Source organism: Ranitomeya variabilis, chromosome 1 (genome assembly GCF_051348905.1).
Source record: "Ranitomeya variabilis isolate aRanVar5 chromosome 1, aRanVar5.hap1, whole genome shotgun sequence".
Classification (NCBI taxonomy): Eukaryota; Metazoa; Chordata; class Amphibia; order Anura; family Dendrobatidae; genus Ranitomeya; species Ranitomeya variabilis.
In genome coordinates this window covers 299,088,858-299,106,493 of record NC_135232.1, presented here as the reverse complement: position 1 = coordinate 299,106,493, position 17,636 = coordinate 299,088,858, and the positions used below count along the sequence as shown (strand labels likewise).

The window sequence follows — 17,636 nt, the reverse complement described above, 5'->3', positions numbered from 1 at the left end:
GGACATCATCTTTTATTCCAGAGAAATCCACGTTTTTCCTTAAATGTAAATGAGCTGTACCAGATTGGGCCAGGCAGAAATCTGCATGAGAATCTGACTCTAGACATTATTTTAAATTACAGTATCACAGCTTGTAAATTTTTGTAGCCAGCCAAGAGTCTTTGAATTCTTTTTTGAGGTATTTTCATCCATTCTTCTTTGGAAAATTCTTCCAGTTCTCCTGCTATTTTGAGGTCTAGCTACAGATGTTCTGTCAGGGGACTGTAAGGGCCATTGTAAAACCTTCAGCTTGCGCCTTTTGAGGTAGATGGATTGGAGGTTGTAGATTTTGACTTGTGTTTAGGATCATTATCCATGTGTAGAAGCCATCCTCTTTTCAACTTCAGCTTTTTTTACAGATTGTGTTTTGTTTGCATCAAGAATTTCTTGAAATGTTATTAAATCCATTCTTCCCTCTACCCATGAAATGTTCTCTGTGCCATTGGCTGCAACACAACCCCAAAGCATGATTGATCCAACCCCTTGCTTAATTGGTGGCTACATGTTCTTTTCCTTAAATTCTGTGCCCTTTTTTCTCTACACATTCCTTTGATCATTGTGGCAAAAGAGTTCTATTTTAACCTCATCGGTCCACAGGACTTGTTTCCCAAATGCATCAGGCTTTAGATATTCTTTTGCATACTTCTGACACAGAATTTTATGGGGAACAGTGTACCACAACTCCAGAGTCTGCTAAATCTCTAGCCTCTCTAGCAATTGTACCAGCAGCTCTCACTGAAACTTTGCTTGGTCTTCCAGACCTTAACTTGACCTCCACTGTTTCTGGTAACTGCCATTTCTTAACTGCATTTTGAACTGAGGAAAAGGCAGCTTTGGTATTTTCTTATAGCCTTTTCCTGCTTTGTAGTCCTTCACCATTTTCATTTCCAGAGTGCTAGGCAGCTGCTTAGCAGAACCCATGGCTGCTGGGTTTTAGCACAGGGTAAGGCTACTTTTCACACTAGCGTCGGGTTCCCGACGCTAGCGTTGTCTCCGCCGCACAACGGGGGCAGCGGATGCATTTTTCCAGCGCATCCGCTGCCCCATTGTGAGGCGCGGGGAAGTGCGGGGAGGTGGGGGCGGAGTTCCGGCCGCGCATGCGCGGTTGGAAAAAGCGGACCGTCGTGAGCAAAAAACGTTACATGTAGCGTTTTTTGGTCCCGACGGTCCGCCACAACACGGCGCAACCGTCGCATGACGGTTGCGACGTGTGTCAATCCGTCGCAATACGTCGCTTAATGTAAGTCTATGGGGAAAAAATGCATCCTGCAAGCACGTTTGCAGGATGCGTTTTTTCGGCAAAACGACGCATTGTGGCAGATTGCAGTTAACGCTAGTGTGAAAGTAGCCTAAGAGGAGGCTGTGTTTTTGTAAAGCTGGGAAATTTGCATCACTTCGTCTTTCCTAAGGATGATGGTGAACAATCCATAACCCTAACAGGCTAATTAAGGTCTGAAACCTTGGTCAACGTTATCTGAGCACACAAATCTTCAAGGGTGTCCAAACTTTTGCATCATATATATATATATTTTTTTGGGGAGCACAACATAAAGTAAATGTGTCATCTTTAACTTTAGCCCTTTCAGAGATCATTTCATCTTCAACTTGCTTAACTATTTACAATAACAGTAATTTTGACCAGGGGTGCATACATTTTTACATGCCACGCTAGTCTCTGTCCGCATCATGACTATATCACAAATGCACCGTCTGGTCTTACTTTTAGTCTGTAAACTATAGTTGTAGTTATTGATATGATCTTCCTTTTGAGCCCTGATTTCCCCTTTGATGTTAAAGAAACTACTTGATATGTATGTCATGGAGATCACTGAATCTAAGGACTAAGAACATCCTATTTCTAGTGCCTATTGGTATATTAAATATGTTTGACCTGTGCTCATTAATTGTACGTATTGTTGTGATACAAAGATAGCAAAAGTAATTGAGTGCTAGTTATATTTTTGAGGTCGGTTAATCATGTGAACATAAAAAATTGGAAAATACGTTATCGGAATTGTAATTTCAAAGATCTTTTTCCACTAGTTTCCCCCCAATGTAAGCAGTATTGAAGTGTATGGTTATTTAAGTGCCTGAAAAAGAAAGATAAAAACAAAGTGTTGTACAGCTACATTTTCAGTTTTCAATGAAGTATCAGGAAATCATAGGAGAAAACTTCATGCCATCTGTGAGGAAATAGAAATTTGGACATCATTGGAACTTCCTACAGGATGATAATCCCTATCATACCTCAAAGTCCAGCAAGGCTTGGTTTCAGAAGAAGTTGTGGAAGATTCTTGACTACAGTCGACTGACTTGAACTGTATAGAAAATCTTTGATGGTATTTGAAGGAGGCCATTGATTGGTTTAGATTTCTCAGGAACGCTGCCAGAGACTTGTTTCTGGCTTTAGTAGCATTCATAACAGCCAAGGGGCTCTACTAAGTACTAAAGACACTTATGAAGGTTTTGAATAATTTTGAGACTGTTATAGTCATTAAAAGTGACATTTTGTGTTTTATTTGGAGAAACCCCTTGTTATATTAGTAGTGTTGTGCTTTATAAATTGTTCTCGTTTCAATGTTGTTTTTCTTTGTTTTGTCAAAGACCATAAAAATTGTAAATTTTGCCAATAAGTCTAATTAGCAATGGGAATTGAATAATTTTGATTGCAACTGTACAGAGAATTAAAGAAGCTATTTGATCTATATAATTGCTGATAAAATACCATATATACTCGAGTATAAGCCAAGAATTTCAGCCCATTTTTTTAGGCTGAAATTGCCACACTCGGCTAATACTCGAGTCATTCCCAGGAGTCGGCAGGGGAGGGGGAGCGGCAGCTGTGTAATAATACTCACCTGCTCCTGGTGCGTCCCTTGTTCTCCGGCGCCGGCAGCTTCTTCCTGTAGTGAGCGGTCACATGGTACTGCTCATTACAGTAATGAATATGGACCCGACTCTACTCCCATAGGGGTGGAGCCGCATATTCATTACTGTAATGAGCGGTACCATGTGACCGCTCACTACAAGAAGAAGCTGTCGGCGCCGGGGAACAGACGTGCAGGGACCGCGCCAGGAGCAGGTGAGTATAACGCAGTGCGCGATATTCACCTGCTCCCCGTTCCACCGTCGGCGCCGCTGCGTCTTCCTCTGCAGTGACGGTCAGAGGGCACGGTGACACGATTAGTGTGCGCACCACCCTCTGCCTGAACAGTCAGTGCAGAAGACGGGGAAGACACAGTGGCGCCAATGGTGGAACAGGGAGCAGGTGAATAATAGCAAGTGCCGGGGGCCTGAGAGGTGAGTGTGTCATTTTTTTTTTTAATCGCAGCAACTGCATATGGGGCAAATGTCTGGAGCATCTTATGGGACCATGTGCAGCATTATATGGGGCAAATATCTGTATGGGGCCATGTGCAGCATTATATGGGGCAAATATCTGTATGGGGCCATGTGCAGCATTATATGGGGCAAATATCTGTATGGGGCCATGTGCAGCATTATATGGGGCAAGTATCTGTATGGGGCCATGTGCAGCATTATATGGGGCAAATATCTGTATGGGGCCATGTGCAGCATTATATGGGGCAAATATCTGTATGGGGCCATGTGCAGCATTATATGGGGCAAATATCTGTATGGGGCCATGTGCAGCATTATATGGGGCAAATATCTGTATGGGGCCATGTGCAGCATTATATGGGGCAAATATCTGTATGGGGCCATGTGCAGCATTATATGGGGCAAATATCTGTATGGGGCCATGTACAGCATTATATGGGGCAAATACCTGTATGGAGCATCTTTATGGGGCCATAATCAGCATTTGTGGAGCATTATATGGGGCAAATGTGTCTATGGAGCATCTTATGGGGCCATAATCAGCATTTGTGGAGCATTATATGGGGCAAATGTCTGTATGGAGCATCTTATGGGGCCATAATCAACATTTGTGCAGCATTATACGGGGAATATTTTAATATGGAGCATCTTATGGGGCCCATCATAAACTGTATGGAGCATTATATGGGGCGTATTTTGTATGGAGCATCTTATGGGGCCCATCATGAACTGTATGGAGCATTATATGGGGCTCCTGATTCAATATGGATATTCAAAAACACTTAACCTACTGATGTCTCAAATAATTTTACTTTTTTGGTATCTATTTTTATTTTTGAAATTTACCAGTAGCTGCTGCATTTTCCACCCTAGGCTTATACTCGAGCCATTAAGTTTTCCCAGTTTTTTGTGGCAAAATTAGGGGTCTCGGCTTATACTCGGGTCGGATTATACTCGAGTATATACGGTAAGTGCCTGATCCTAAGGCCTAACATCAGGTATTTTTGTTTTGTCTTCAGGGGTTACTTTATCTGATTGACTAATATAGACAATAACTCTATAAACTATGAATGTTTTACTGCTCTTATAGTAGTATAATGCAGTACACATGCTGTTTTTATTATCCTTTGTTATGACATTGACCTGGAGGGGTTTAGTCATTTGCTCTCAATATGACCAATAAGCATGTTAGTGGTAATGTCTGCAAAGTTGATGATTGTATTATAATAGTAATGTAATAAATTTCTGTGCAATGGATACAAGATATTATATAACCTACTCTGCTGCCCATTGTATATCCTATTAGTTATTTTTAACACTAATGAGCAAGACTAGTACTACTAATAGTTATTTCACAAGTAATCACAAATAAATCTCGTTTGTAATAAAAACTATTACATTTCTAGAACGAAAGTGTTTTTTCTTTATTTTCCTTTATGACATTCATGAAAGCATCAACTGAAAGCAAATTGCAGTTTTAGTTTGAGAGCACCTGAAAAGACACCTGTGTTATAGCCCTCTTCTGGATAATTTTGTTTATACCGTGTAAAGCTTTGATGTGTATAAATAACTGTTACATGAAACAGACCTAGAAACAGAACATTGACGTCATAAACAGGACACAAGGTCCAGCCAGCTCTTTTTCTACATTTGTTTTCATATAATTTCTCTGATAAGTATTGCGAAACTTCATATTGTCCCAAGTACATATTTTGTTTTGTAATTCACTCTGTGCAATTTAGAAAATTGGTAGGCAGTTGTGGTTGCCATTTCGCTGAACCATAGATGGCTGGCAAAAGGTTAAAAAAAAATTAATACTAATATTACTCTTTTCATTGTACATGTGCCTCATGGCCTGCCGTTTGGGTCTCTTCTATCACGTACATTCTTTCCAGCCTGGTTCACTCTACACTGGGACTCTTGGCACTGAGTAGGCCTCTGATATAATTGCATCATGACTTCACAACTGGCGTCCCCCAAGGTCGAGTCATCATTTTTGTGATACTCCAACATCAAGGAAAAATTATACAGTTTTAGTTTTGGAACAATTTGTGCAAAATAAAATGCAGTGCAATCGCATCATGTGAACCCTTAAATGAATAACGGCGATCAAGTGAAAAAAAAAAAAGGTGTGAATTGGTTAAAAAACAATTTCTCTCTCCTCTGACGTGATATAAGTAAGAGGAGAGAGAAATAATGTCCCTGAGCCCCCATGGTACCTTTGTACCGGATCCATGATTCCCCTTCCCTCCTCCTGCTGATGGGAAATGGCTGGCGCATGCGCAGTGCGCCCGCCAAGATCTGCCTCCCTGCACTCGTCAACAGCAGGAATTTTTTTCATCGGCTTATGGCTTTTGATTACTGAGATAGGGTCTATCGCAGTGATAAAAAGCCCCCAATATTAGTAAATATGTCATCAATTGTGTTATGCCTCTCATATCTGTCCTTGTAGTTGTTTTGGGAGAGAACAGATATACTACATCCAAGTGCTGTCCTTCATTGGAGGCCAGCAGTGTTTAAACTGATAGGACTTGATTTGGAAAGGCACACACCTGTCTATAGACCTCACAGCTCACAGTGCATGTCAGACCAAATGAGAATCATGAGGTCAAAGGAACTGGCCAAGGAGCTCAGAGACAGAATTGTGGCAAGGCACACATCTGGCCAAGGCTACAACAGAATTCCTGCAGTAGTCAAGGTTCCTAAGAGCACAGTGGCCTCCATAATCCTTAAATGGAAGAAGTTTGTGACCAACAGAAGTTTTCCTAAACCTGGCCTTCCAGCCAAACAGCAATCATGGGAGAAAAGCCTTGGTGAGAGAGGTAAATAAGAACCCCAAGATCACTGGCTGAGCTCTAGAGTTGCAGTATTGAGATGGGTGAAAGTTCCACAAAGTCAACTATCACGGCAGCCCTCCACCAGTCGGGCCTTTATGGCAGAGTGGCCTAAAGGTACCTTCACACTAAGCGACGCTGCAGCGATACAGACAACGATGCCGATCGCTGCAGCGTCGCTGTTTAGTCGCTGTGTGGTCGCTGGAGAGCTGTCACACAGACAGCTCTCCAGCGACCAACGATGCCGAAGTCCCCTGGTAACCAGGGTAAACATCGGGTTACTAAGCGCAGGGCCGTGCTTAGTAACCCGATGTTTACCCTGGTTACCATTGTAAATGTAAAAAAACAAACAGTACATACTCACCTTCTGCTGTCTGTCACACGTCCCTCGCCGTCTCCTTCCCGCACTGACTGTGAGCGCCGGCCGTAAAGTGAAAGCAGAGCACAGCGGTGACGTCACCGCTGTGCTCTGTATTGCCGGCCGGCACTCAGTCAGTGCGGGAAGGAGACGGCGAGGGACGTGTGACAGACAGCAGAAGGTGAGTATGTACTGTTTGTTTTTTTACATTTACAATGTTAACCAGGGTAAACATCGGGTTACTAAGCGCGGCCCTGCGCTTAGTAACCCGATGTTTACCCTGGTTACCACTGTAAAACATCGCTGGCATCGTTGCTTTGGCTGTCAAACACGACGATACACGCCGATCTGACGAACAAATAAAGTTCTGAACTTTCAGCAACGACCAGCGATATCACAGCAGGATCCTGATCGCTGCTGCGTGTCAAACACAACGATATCGCTATCCAGGACGCTGCAACGTCACGGATCGCTATCGTTATCGCTGCAAAATCGGTTAGTGTGAAGGTACCTATACGGAAGCCTCTCCTCAGTGCAAGGCATATGAAAGCCCGCATAGAGTTTTCTGAAAAACACATGAAGGACTCCCAGACTATGAGAAATAAGATTCTCTGGTCTGATGAGATGAAGAAAGACCATTTTGGTGATAATTCTAAGTGGTATGTGTGGAGAAAACCAGGCACTGCTCATCACCTGTCCAATGCAATCCCAACAGTGAAACGTGGTGGCAGCATCATGCTATGGGGGTGTTTTTCAGCTGTAGGGACAGGATGACTGGTTGTCATTGAAGGAAACATGAATGCGGCCAAGTACAGAGATATCCTGGATGAAAACCTCTTCCAGAGTGCCCTGGACCTCAGACATGGCCGAAGGTTCACCTTCCAACAGGGCAGTGACCCTAAGCACACAGCTAAAATAACAAAGGAGTGGCATTAGAACAACTCTGTGACCATTCTTGACTGACCCAGACAGAGCCCTGACCTAAACCAAATTGAGCATCTCTGGAGGGACCTGAAAATGGCTGTCCACCAATGTTCACCATCCAATCTAAAAGAACTGGAGAGGATCTGCAAGGAAGAATGGCAGAGGATTCCCAAATTCAAGTGTGACAAACTTGTTGCATCATCCCCAAGAAGACTCGTGGCTGTACTAGATCAAAAGAGTGCTTCTACTCAATACTGAGCAAAGTGTCTGAATACTTATGACCATGTGATATTTCAGTTTTCCTTTTTTAATAAATTAGAAAAAATTACTACTAGTGATGAGCGAGTGTACTCATTACTCGAGTTTTCCGAGTATGCTCGGGTGTTCTCCAATATCTTGTATCTTGGGCGAGCTCGTAGATTATGTTTGTGTCCCCGCATCTGCATGATTTGCGGCTGTTAGACAACCTGAACACATGCAGGGATTGCCTGTTTGTTAGTGAATCCCCACATTACTTGTTTGTTAGGGAATTTTTCTCGGTGATCTGCTTGAACACTGAGCTTGAACTGCGGTGACCTCATCACTGACTTTTTCCCACGGTCCTGAGGTCACCGCAGTTAAGCCGGCTGAGAATGCAGCCTTAGTGACGTCACTGAGGTTGCACTCGCAGCATCTTATTCCCCAGTGGTTTTCAGCCTGGATGGTCGAATCTTCGCACTGTCCAGGTTGAAAACTAATTGTCCCCCAGACATGGATTATGGCGTATGGTATAGTGTTGTTTTTTTATTTTTATTACAGGAGAATCGAGGGCTTCGGTGGAATTAGGCGAAGTCATAAGTTTAGTTTAATTGATAATATTAAAGGAGTCTGTCATTTTTTCAATAAAAGGATTTTATTCTGGCTGTGTCTTTATTTAACATATAACTATAGGATTAGTAATGGAGAGGTATCTTATAGACACCTCTCCATTACTAAGCCGTGGGCTTGATGTCACCTGACAATACAAAGTTGACAGCAACCCCACAAATATTAACCCCACTTGCCACCACTACAGGGCAAGTGGGAAGAGCCGGGCAAAGCACCGGAATGGTCGCATCTTAAAGATACGCCTTTACTGGGCAGCTGCGGGCTGCTGTTTTTAGGCTGGGGTGTCTATATCAATGGCCCCTTAGCAGCTTAGGAATACCAGCCCCCAGCTGTAAGTTTTAGCAAGGATGGGTTTCAAAAATGGGGGGACCCACTCCTTTTTTAAAATTATTTATTTAAATAATTAAAAAAACAGCATGGGGACCCCTCTATTCTTGATAACCAACCTTGCTTAAGCTGACAGCTGAGGGTTGCAGCCCCCACCTATGAGTTTTGCCTGGTTGGTTCAAGAAAATGGGGGAACCCACGTCAGGTTTTTCATTCATTTATTACGTTAGATCACAGACGGCGGCTGAGGAATCATTCGCTCCTGCTGTCACTGTTATTACCGGCAGTAGGTGTCGGATGATGGGAGTAAGAGTCCAAAAGCCCCCTCCTGTTGTCATCGTTTGGACTTTAATATAACTCACATTATTCTCCTCTGTTCGCGCTGATCACCAGAGCAGTGGAGAACGATGAGAGCGTCTTCAGCACCTGCCGCCGGGGAACAGCGCTTACTGTAACACTTCTTCCCTGGCATCCGTCCGTGTGGTACTGATGCGGCACATGGACATCATCTGTGTGCGTTACGTGTTTACACGGACCCATTGACTTATATGGGTCCGTGTGATCCTTGCAGCTGCACAAAAACGGACATGTCCACTTGTGGGTCACTCGGACACACGGTCCATGAAAAAACACAGATATGTGCGCAGACCCATTCATTTGAATGGGTCTACGTGTGTCAGTGTCTCCGGTACGTGTGAAAACAGTCACCACACGTACTGGAAACACTGACGTGTGAAAGAGGCCTAACATGGAAAACCTTAAGGCTATCTGCACAGATTGCGGATTTTGCTGCGGATCCGCAGCGGATTGGCCGCTGCGGATTTGCAGCAGTTTTTCATGCTTTGTACAGTACCATGTAAATGTATGGAAAACTAAATCCGCAGTGCCCATGGTGCGGAAAATCCTGCGCGGAAACGCTGCGTTGTATTTTCCACAGCATGTCAATTCTTTGGGCGGATTCCGCAGCGGCTTACACCTGCTCCTCAATAGGAATCCACAGGTGTAAAACCGCAGGTGGAATCTGCACAAAAACCGCATGAAATCGGTGGTAAATTCGCAGGTAATCCGCAGTGCGTTTTACCTGTGGATTTTGCAAAAACGCTGCAAGCACGATCCGCAAAGTGTGCACATTGTCTTATTTTTCTGTTGACAGATGACCGATCTGAGTGGAGGCTTGTTTTTTGCCGAATGAGTTGAAGTTTTTATTGGTGCCATTTTTGGGATACATGAAATTGTTTTAATCTCTTTTGGTTTTTGGGAGACAGATTGAACAAACAGCAATAGAAGAATTGTCTTTTATCCCTCATTATCTCCCGCCTCTGTGGCCTCCCTGCTAACACTCTCGCACCTCTCTAGTCCATCCTTAACTCTGTTGCCCGACTAATTCATCTCTCCTCGCTATTCCTCCGCTTCTCCCCTCTGCAAATCTCTTCATTGGCTCCCATTCCCTCAGCGTATCTAGTTAAAATTACTAATACTGACCTACAAAGCCATCCATAACCTGTCTTCACCCATATATCTCTGAACTAATCTCCCAATATCTTCCCTCACGTAATCTCCGGTCCTCCCAAGACCTTCTCTCCTCCACACTTATTTGCTTCTCACCTAATCGCCTCCAAAACTTTTCTCGAATATCCCTCATCCTCTGGAATTCTGCGCCCCAACATGTCCGACTATCAACCACCTTCGCACCCTTCAAACGGAACCTGAAAACCCACCTCTTCAAGAAAGCCTACAGCCTGCAATGACCCCGCTGCCTCCTCACCACTATCGGCCGGAGCTTCCGCCTCACCAACACCAGAGCAGCCGCAACCCTCAACCTACTGTCTCTTTCCCCACCATCCTGTAGAATGTAAGCCTGCAAGAGCAGGGTCCTCGCCCCTCTGTACCAGTCTGTTATTGTTAGTCTGTTTACTATAATTTGTATTTAACCCCTTCTCATGTACAGCACCATGGAAAAAATGGTGCTATATAAATAAATAATAATATCCCTTTTCTTTTTTTACACCGTTTTACGTTATTCAGTATCAATTAACAGTGATAAGACAAATTTATTCTTCAAGTTTTTCATGTGTGTACTTTTAATCAGAAATTAGTAATTTATATTCAGATGGCTGTGTTAAATTGGGGCTATTCATGTGGAAAATATTTTTGGAAATAAATTTTTCTTTAGAAGGGAGTTGCTGTCAGACTTATGCGACTCTACACTTTTGGGGCATAGACATGTGGTTTGGATGACAATCATTCCTCCAGACTCCCTATACACATGTCCTCTTGGGTTGGCCTAGCATCTTTGTGTTTTAAATGTGTAGAGGGCAATATGGCGTACATCTGTGGGAGTTTATCCTCCGTGAGAACAAAGGAACCATAGAATAAGGGATAAACTTCTGGTTTCTGGCAATCTGGCCGTTGGGAACCCTAGCTCTCCTGAAATCCTGTCTTCAATGGAGTACCGGTTAGTGCGATCAATCTCCACTTCGTTCATTTTGTATGTGACTTGCCAAAAAAGTAGAGCGCTGTACTCGGCAATCCCATAGACACTCCACCCCTCCGCTCAATTCAGGACGAGTTTTCATAGCTCCCATCTCGAGATCGCTGGGGGTTTTAGTGATTATATCCTCAGCAATAAATACCCCATCCTATGAATAGTGGATTACTTTTTTTTGGGGGGGAGCATGAAGGGGTGGGTGGGGATAAACCCTCTAATTGCAAGGAAAAATTACCAACAGGAGAGAAGCGTGAGGTGCATGTGGTAAATCAGGTCTATCTGCAGAATTGTATTTCAAAAATTCCTTGGTTATACCTCAGTCTAGCAATCTGTACCAATGCGAGCCCATGTGCTTAATGTTTAGAAATCGGATGAAAATATATAGTTAGGCTACGTTCACATTAGAGTTCTGCGCCGCAGCGTCGGGCGCTGTAGCGTCGCCGCATGCGTCATGTGCCCCTATATTTAACATGGGGGCGCATGGACATGCGTTGCACTTGCGTTTTGTGACGCATGCGTCACTGTGGTGCATGCGTCAGGGCGCAGAGGACGCAGCAAGTTGCAGTTTTTTCTGCGCCCAAAACCATGCAAAAATGGACGCATGCGTCACAAAACGCTGCGTTGTGCATGCTTTTACATTTGCGTTGCGTCGCCGACGCTGCGGCGCACAACGCAAATGTGAACGTAGCCTTACGGCATGCTTCAGAATATTTATTAGGAAGTATTGTGATTCTAAAATATTGACTGCTACTTGTCACCATTGCTTCACACATGCATTGTCCAACAATACCAAAATATTTTCCATTCTATTTTCAACTTTTTTTCTTTCTTTGTCATTTGTAGGTTAAACAAATTATGGAAGAAGCCGTTACAAGGAAATTTGTGCATGAAGACAGCAGTCACATAATCTCTTTCTGTGGTAAGGTGTCAAGTCCTGTGCTGCATGAAACATCTTGAGATGCTCCAAACACTAATTATGTAGATTTGTAATTCAGCTATTGACCTGTGAAACCCCCTTGCTCACATTTCGGATCTGTGGTGCGTTATTTAATGCGATTGTGATAAAGACACAACTTATGTTTATTTGAATTTTAGAAAATCTCTACAGTGACGTTTTTTGGTTGCGACTGAGGAAATTATATACTTGTACGCCGCCTAAAACCTCATTCAGACATCAGCAGTTTTTTTCTTATTGTAAAAAAGGTTTGATTTTCATCCATGTTTCGGATCCAGTTTTCAGCAGTGTTAGGTCTGCGTGTTAGTTTTTACTATCACTGAATTTTCTATTCTGAAAAAAGTGCTGTTAGTAAATCTCATGGACGCATAGACTTGTATGGGTAATTTTAATCTCAGACCCGTGTCAAAAATTGGCATGTCTCCGTGTTTTGGGGGATTTATTGTGGACACGGGGTTCACAAAAAAACCCCCACAAATATGCTAACAGATCTATAGGTTATAATTAGTGATGGGCGAACCTATGGATCTTTGGGTCATGGGAGTTCAGCCGAAAAGTAAAAAAAAAAAAAGTTTGGATCGGGTACCAGAAAAGTACCCGAACCTAGACCCCGTTCCCTTGAATGGGGGGTCCGAACATCCTGTCTTTGCCACGCTGTCATGTGCATGACAGCACGGCAAACACTGCCTCTGATCGGCAGTAAAATCATTGCCGCCAGAGCCTTGGCTTCCACACTGTCAAATGACAGCATGAGCCCACAGCTGTGACCAGAGTTAAAAAGTTTACCTCTGGTCACTGGCTTCGGCTGATGAAACTACTACTCCCATTAGCCTACACCTTCTGCCAATAATAGCAGCAAGAGCAGGTGGCGGCTGATGGGAGTATTCATCAGTAAAGTTCGGGGTGCCGAACCCAAACAATAAAATGGATTTCGTGAAGCCCGTGTTTGGGGTCCATGCCCGAAAATTAGATGTTCAGTACGGACCCTGAACTTTACTGTTAGGGTTTTCCCTCCTCTAGTTATAATGGTTGCATGTTTTATCTTTGAAAAACACAGAACATATACGGTAACTGAAAAATGGATGTTTGAGTGAGGTCTAAGAGTGTGGGATTTTCTAAAAGTCGTTTTATTGAAGAACAAACAGCATTTTCAATTCATACTGTCTGGCAAAGTTAACCTTGCCCTTAACATACCATGGGTCTAACATCTAAGCCAAAAGCATAAGACGCCAATGTCAGGCACCAAATATATACTTTAATCATGAGAGAATATTCCACATCACCCGGGGACTAATGTGAGTCAAAGGAGAATAAAAATAAGGCATTCATACCTTATCAAAATTTTGAGGACAGTGTCTATTTTTGTATATCACCCACACATAAAAAGCTGCAGTATTTACCATATTTGCCATATTGACACAGTATGAATCTCGCTGAGGTCTTCTACTCATCCATCTCATGGTGATAGCATTGCTAGACAAAAACAATGTTTCCCTAGCTGCTTTCACACATCAGGTTTTTGCCATCAGGCTAAATCCGGCAGGGTGACGGATCCGGCATAAATTGTGAAAAACTGATGCGACGGATCCGGCAAAAAAATGGATCCGTCACATCAGTTTTTCATCCTTTTCGTCTTTTTTTTTAATCCGTTTTACGACAGATCCGGTTTTTAAAAGCGCCCAGGGGAGGCTCCCAAACGTGATTGGCTACTGTACACCTATATATACAGTGTTCCTACAGCCCATCTTTTACAGGTTGTAGAGGAGCAAGTGGCGAAGATGAAAAGCGTGATGGCAAACATTCTGAAGATTAATGTGGAGGCAAATTGTTTGAAAGCGATTGTTCTGGAGAAGGAGCGAGAGACACAGCGCATCATGCGTCTGCGCCGACGGCGTTTTTGGATCCACCCAATCACAGCACAGAGAATGACGCGTGGGGTTTATTCTACTTTATACATGGAGTTACGAGGAGACCCAGAGAAGTTTTTCAGCTACGTGCGGATGAAAGCGGAGAACTTCGACTTGTGGTGGAACGGATTGGACACCTCATCACAAGAAGTGATACTTACTGCCACTTCTCAGTTTCACCTGCGGAGCGTCTGATGGTGACTCTTAGGTAAGCCGTTTTTATTGTATGTCCTTCTGTTAAAGCACACTTACAGTGGGGCAAAAAAGTATTTAGTCAGTCAGCAATAGTGCAAGTTCCACCACTTAAAAAGATGAGAGGCGTCTGTAATTTACATCATAGGTAGACCTCAACTATGGGAGACAAACTGAGAAAAAAAAATCCAGAAAATCACATTGTCTGTTTTTTTATCATTTTATTTGCATATTATGGTGGAAAATAAGTATTTGGCCAGAAACAAAATTTCATCTCAATACTTTGTAATATTTCCTTTGTTGGCAATGACAGAGGTCAAACGTTTTCTGTAAGTCTTCACAAGGTTGCCACACACTGTTGTTGGTATGTTGGCCCATTCCTCCATGCAGATCTCCTCTAGAGCAGTGATGTTTTTGGCTTTTCGCTTGGCAACACGGACTTTCAACTCCCTCCAAAGGTTTTCTATAGGGTTGAGATCTGGAGACTGGCTAGGCCACTCCAAGACCTTGAAATGCTTCTTACGAAGCCACTCCTTCGTTGCCTTGGCGGTGTGCTTTGGATCATTGGACTCGGGTCATTCCATATCAAGTGATCCAAATATGAATATTTTTTTTACCTTACGTCTTTAGATTTTTTTTATTTTTTGTTTTTATGAAGTACAACTTTAGTTAATTACAAATTAAAAGTTTAGAATTTTTTTCTTCATCAGTTAATTTTTTACAGATTTTTAAAGTTTTGAAAAAGCATGGATTTTGGCCTGGTATGGCTTTACATTTTTTATCATATCTCGGGCTAGAATTAAGATATAGAGGTGGGAGAGGCATCATTTTTCTCAGAACGGTACCGGCTTTCATTTGATATGTCACAAGACTATGTTTCTTTATATTTTGTTTTGGAGAAATCAAATTAAAAATTTTGAGGCGCAATTCTGAAAAAAACGTATGTTTTAAAATTGTGAAAACATGCATGTGTGTTACTTGTGTCCTTGTTTATATTTGTACTGGAATTCAACTTGGGATCTATCACATTTGTATTTTTTTTTTAAGCCTTGAATCATCTGATTTTATGTTTGTGTGAGTTTCTTCCTTTTTTCTTTTCAAATTACAACTTATTGCATTCAGCATTTATATGTATCAATAAAGAAACACAAAAAACTACTGAAGTGCCAGAATAAATACATCTTAATCATCATAACACAACTTGCTCAGCATTTTCAACCTGAATTCATTGAACAAACCAAAAGATAAAAGGTGATCACATCCTCAAGTGTGGTTTTCTAAGTACAGTCTGATCCTAATTATATGTTAAAAACAAGATTAAAAGAACCAATATTTCTACCACCTATTTATACATGGAACGATTTTTTTTCTACTATATCACTAAACATGTAATTTCTGAAGTGTTTAAGAAGAATAGTCCAGTAGTTAAATCCTCGTTCTATAAAATATGAACTAATCAAACAATTAGTAGGTTTTTACACTGGCCTCATCAATGTGTCCCTTCTAGTGGGTGAAATGTCATCTTGCCCATAAGCGCTCACTAGCAATGGCCGTTTCCTTCTGTGTCAGAGTATGTGCAGCCTGTCATGGTGCTCGGCTCCACCTGAGTTAATATCTGATTTTTGTTCACTTTTACAATGTCTGATTTTCTTGGATACACAAAGGACGGCGCTGGACCAGAAGGTGCAGAAAAGTCACTTCTACGTCTTAATTTTCACAATGTTTGGAGAGTCCAGTAGCCGCCAGCGCCGATCATATTCACAGGTCACATCACCAGTTGTCATCCATGGCCGATCTTGTGCCGCCTTCTACCACTTCATAGACGTCACTGTCTTTATTTCCACTACATGGGATGACAGTCCGGTATTGCTGAGTCCCTGTGATGGGTTCTGCTTCCTGTAACCGATGTTATAACAAACTCTCCTCCTCCCCGTAGTCCTGGTTCGTACAATACATGAACTGGATGTTAAGAGTTATTTTCTCCCTCCATTTGAGGAGTTGCCTGGGTGATAAGATGTGGTGTGAATACGGTCTGTGGAGGCTGGAGCTGCCGGCCTGTCCTGCTTCTAATACTCTGTAACATAATAAATAATACCGTAATATCTAGCAATCATGGATTATTTTGTAAATATAGACCTCACACTGTTAGACCACAAGCTGAGCAGATCTGAAATCAAGATTTTTGAACTGACACTGTAATAGTTTTATTTTTTAAAATATGATCCCATCATGATCCCATCTTGTATTTAGGTACAGATGTGAATAGGAGCATAGCAGGCACATGTGCAGTTTTTGAAATTTTTAAATTAAACGTTTTTTTTCGGAAATGCGTTTTAAAGTTTTGCGCTTGCGTTCACATAGGTAAAATATTATCAAAAATACTCTTGTGACATATCTGGTGAAAGCCTGTACAGTTCTGAGTAGAATGGTGTTTATTTTGTTTCTCTATCTCTTTTCTAGCCTGAGTTATGGGGAGAAATGTAAAGGCAGGCAACACCGAAATTCGCACTTTTTCCGAACTTTGAAAATCAATAAAAAATAAAAAAAAAATCTAGAATTTTTTTTTTCTTCACATTTTGCATTCTCTGACACACTATTACCAAATAACAAAATCTCAAAAGAATTAAAAATATAGTGGTAAAAATCATTGGTTCACTTGACATGGAATGATGTTGAAAGACCCAGCCACGTTTCATCTTCAATGCCCTTGCTGATGGAAGGAGGTTTGCACTCAAAATCTCACGATACATGGCCCCATTCATTCTTTCATGTACCCGGATCAGTCGTCCTGGCCCCTTTGCAGAGAAACAGCCCCAAAGCATGATGTTTCCACCACCATGCTTTACAGTAGGTATGGTGTTTGATGGATGCAACTCAGTATTCTTTTTCCTCCAAACACGACAAGTTGTGTTTCTACCAAACAGTTCCAGTTTGGTTTCATCAGACCATAGGACATTCTCCCAAAACTCCTCTGGATCATCCAAATGCTCTCTAGCAAACTTCAGACGGGCCCGGACATGTACTGGCTTAAGCAGTGGGACACGTCTGGCACTGCAGGATCTGAGTCCATGGTGGCGTAGTGTGTTACTTATGGTAGGCCTTGTTACATTGGTCCCAGCTCTCTGCAGTTCATTCACTAGGTCCCCCCGCGTGGTTCTGGGATTTTTGCTCACCGTTCTTGTGATCATTCTGACCCCACGGGGTGGGATTTTGCGTGGAGCCCCAGATCGAGGGAGATTATCAGTGGTCTAGAATGTCTTCCATTTTCTAATTATTGCTCCCACTGTTGATTTCTTCACTCCAAGCTGGTTGGCTATTGCAGATTCAGTCTTCCCAGCCTGGTGCAGGGCTACAATTTTGTTTCTGGTGTCCTTTGACAGCTCTTTGGTCTTCACCATAGTGG

At 42.5% G+C, this 17,636-nt stretch overlaps 1 protein-coding gene across 1 annotated transcript in view; it reads left to right on the top strand.

The window, feature by feature from the left end:
• SGSM1 (small G protein signaling modulator 1) overlaps positions 1 to 17,636 on the top strand; it is a 331,551-nt gene that overhangs the window by 94,213 nt on the left and 219,702 nt on the right. Inside the window, exon 3 of the mRNA XM_077295680.1 lies at positions 12,023 to 12,098. Within this exon, the coding sequence (XP_077151795.1) occupies positions 12,023 to 12,098 (76 nt within the window). The remainder of the gene's footprint in view (positions 1 to 12,022; positions 12,099 to 17,636) is intronic.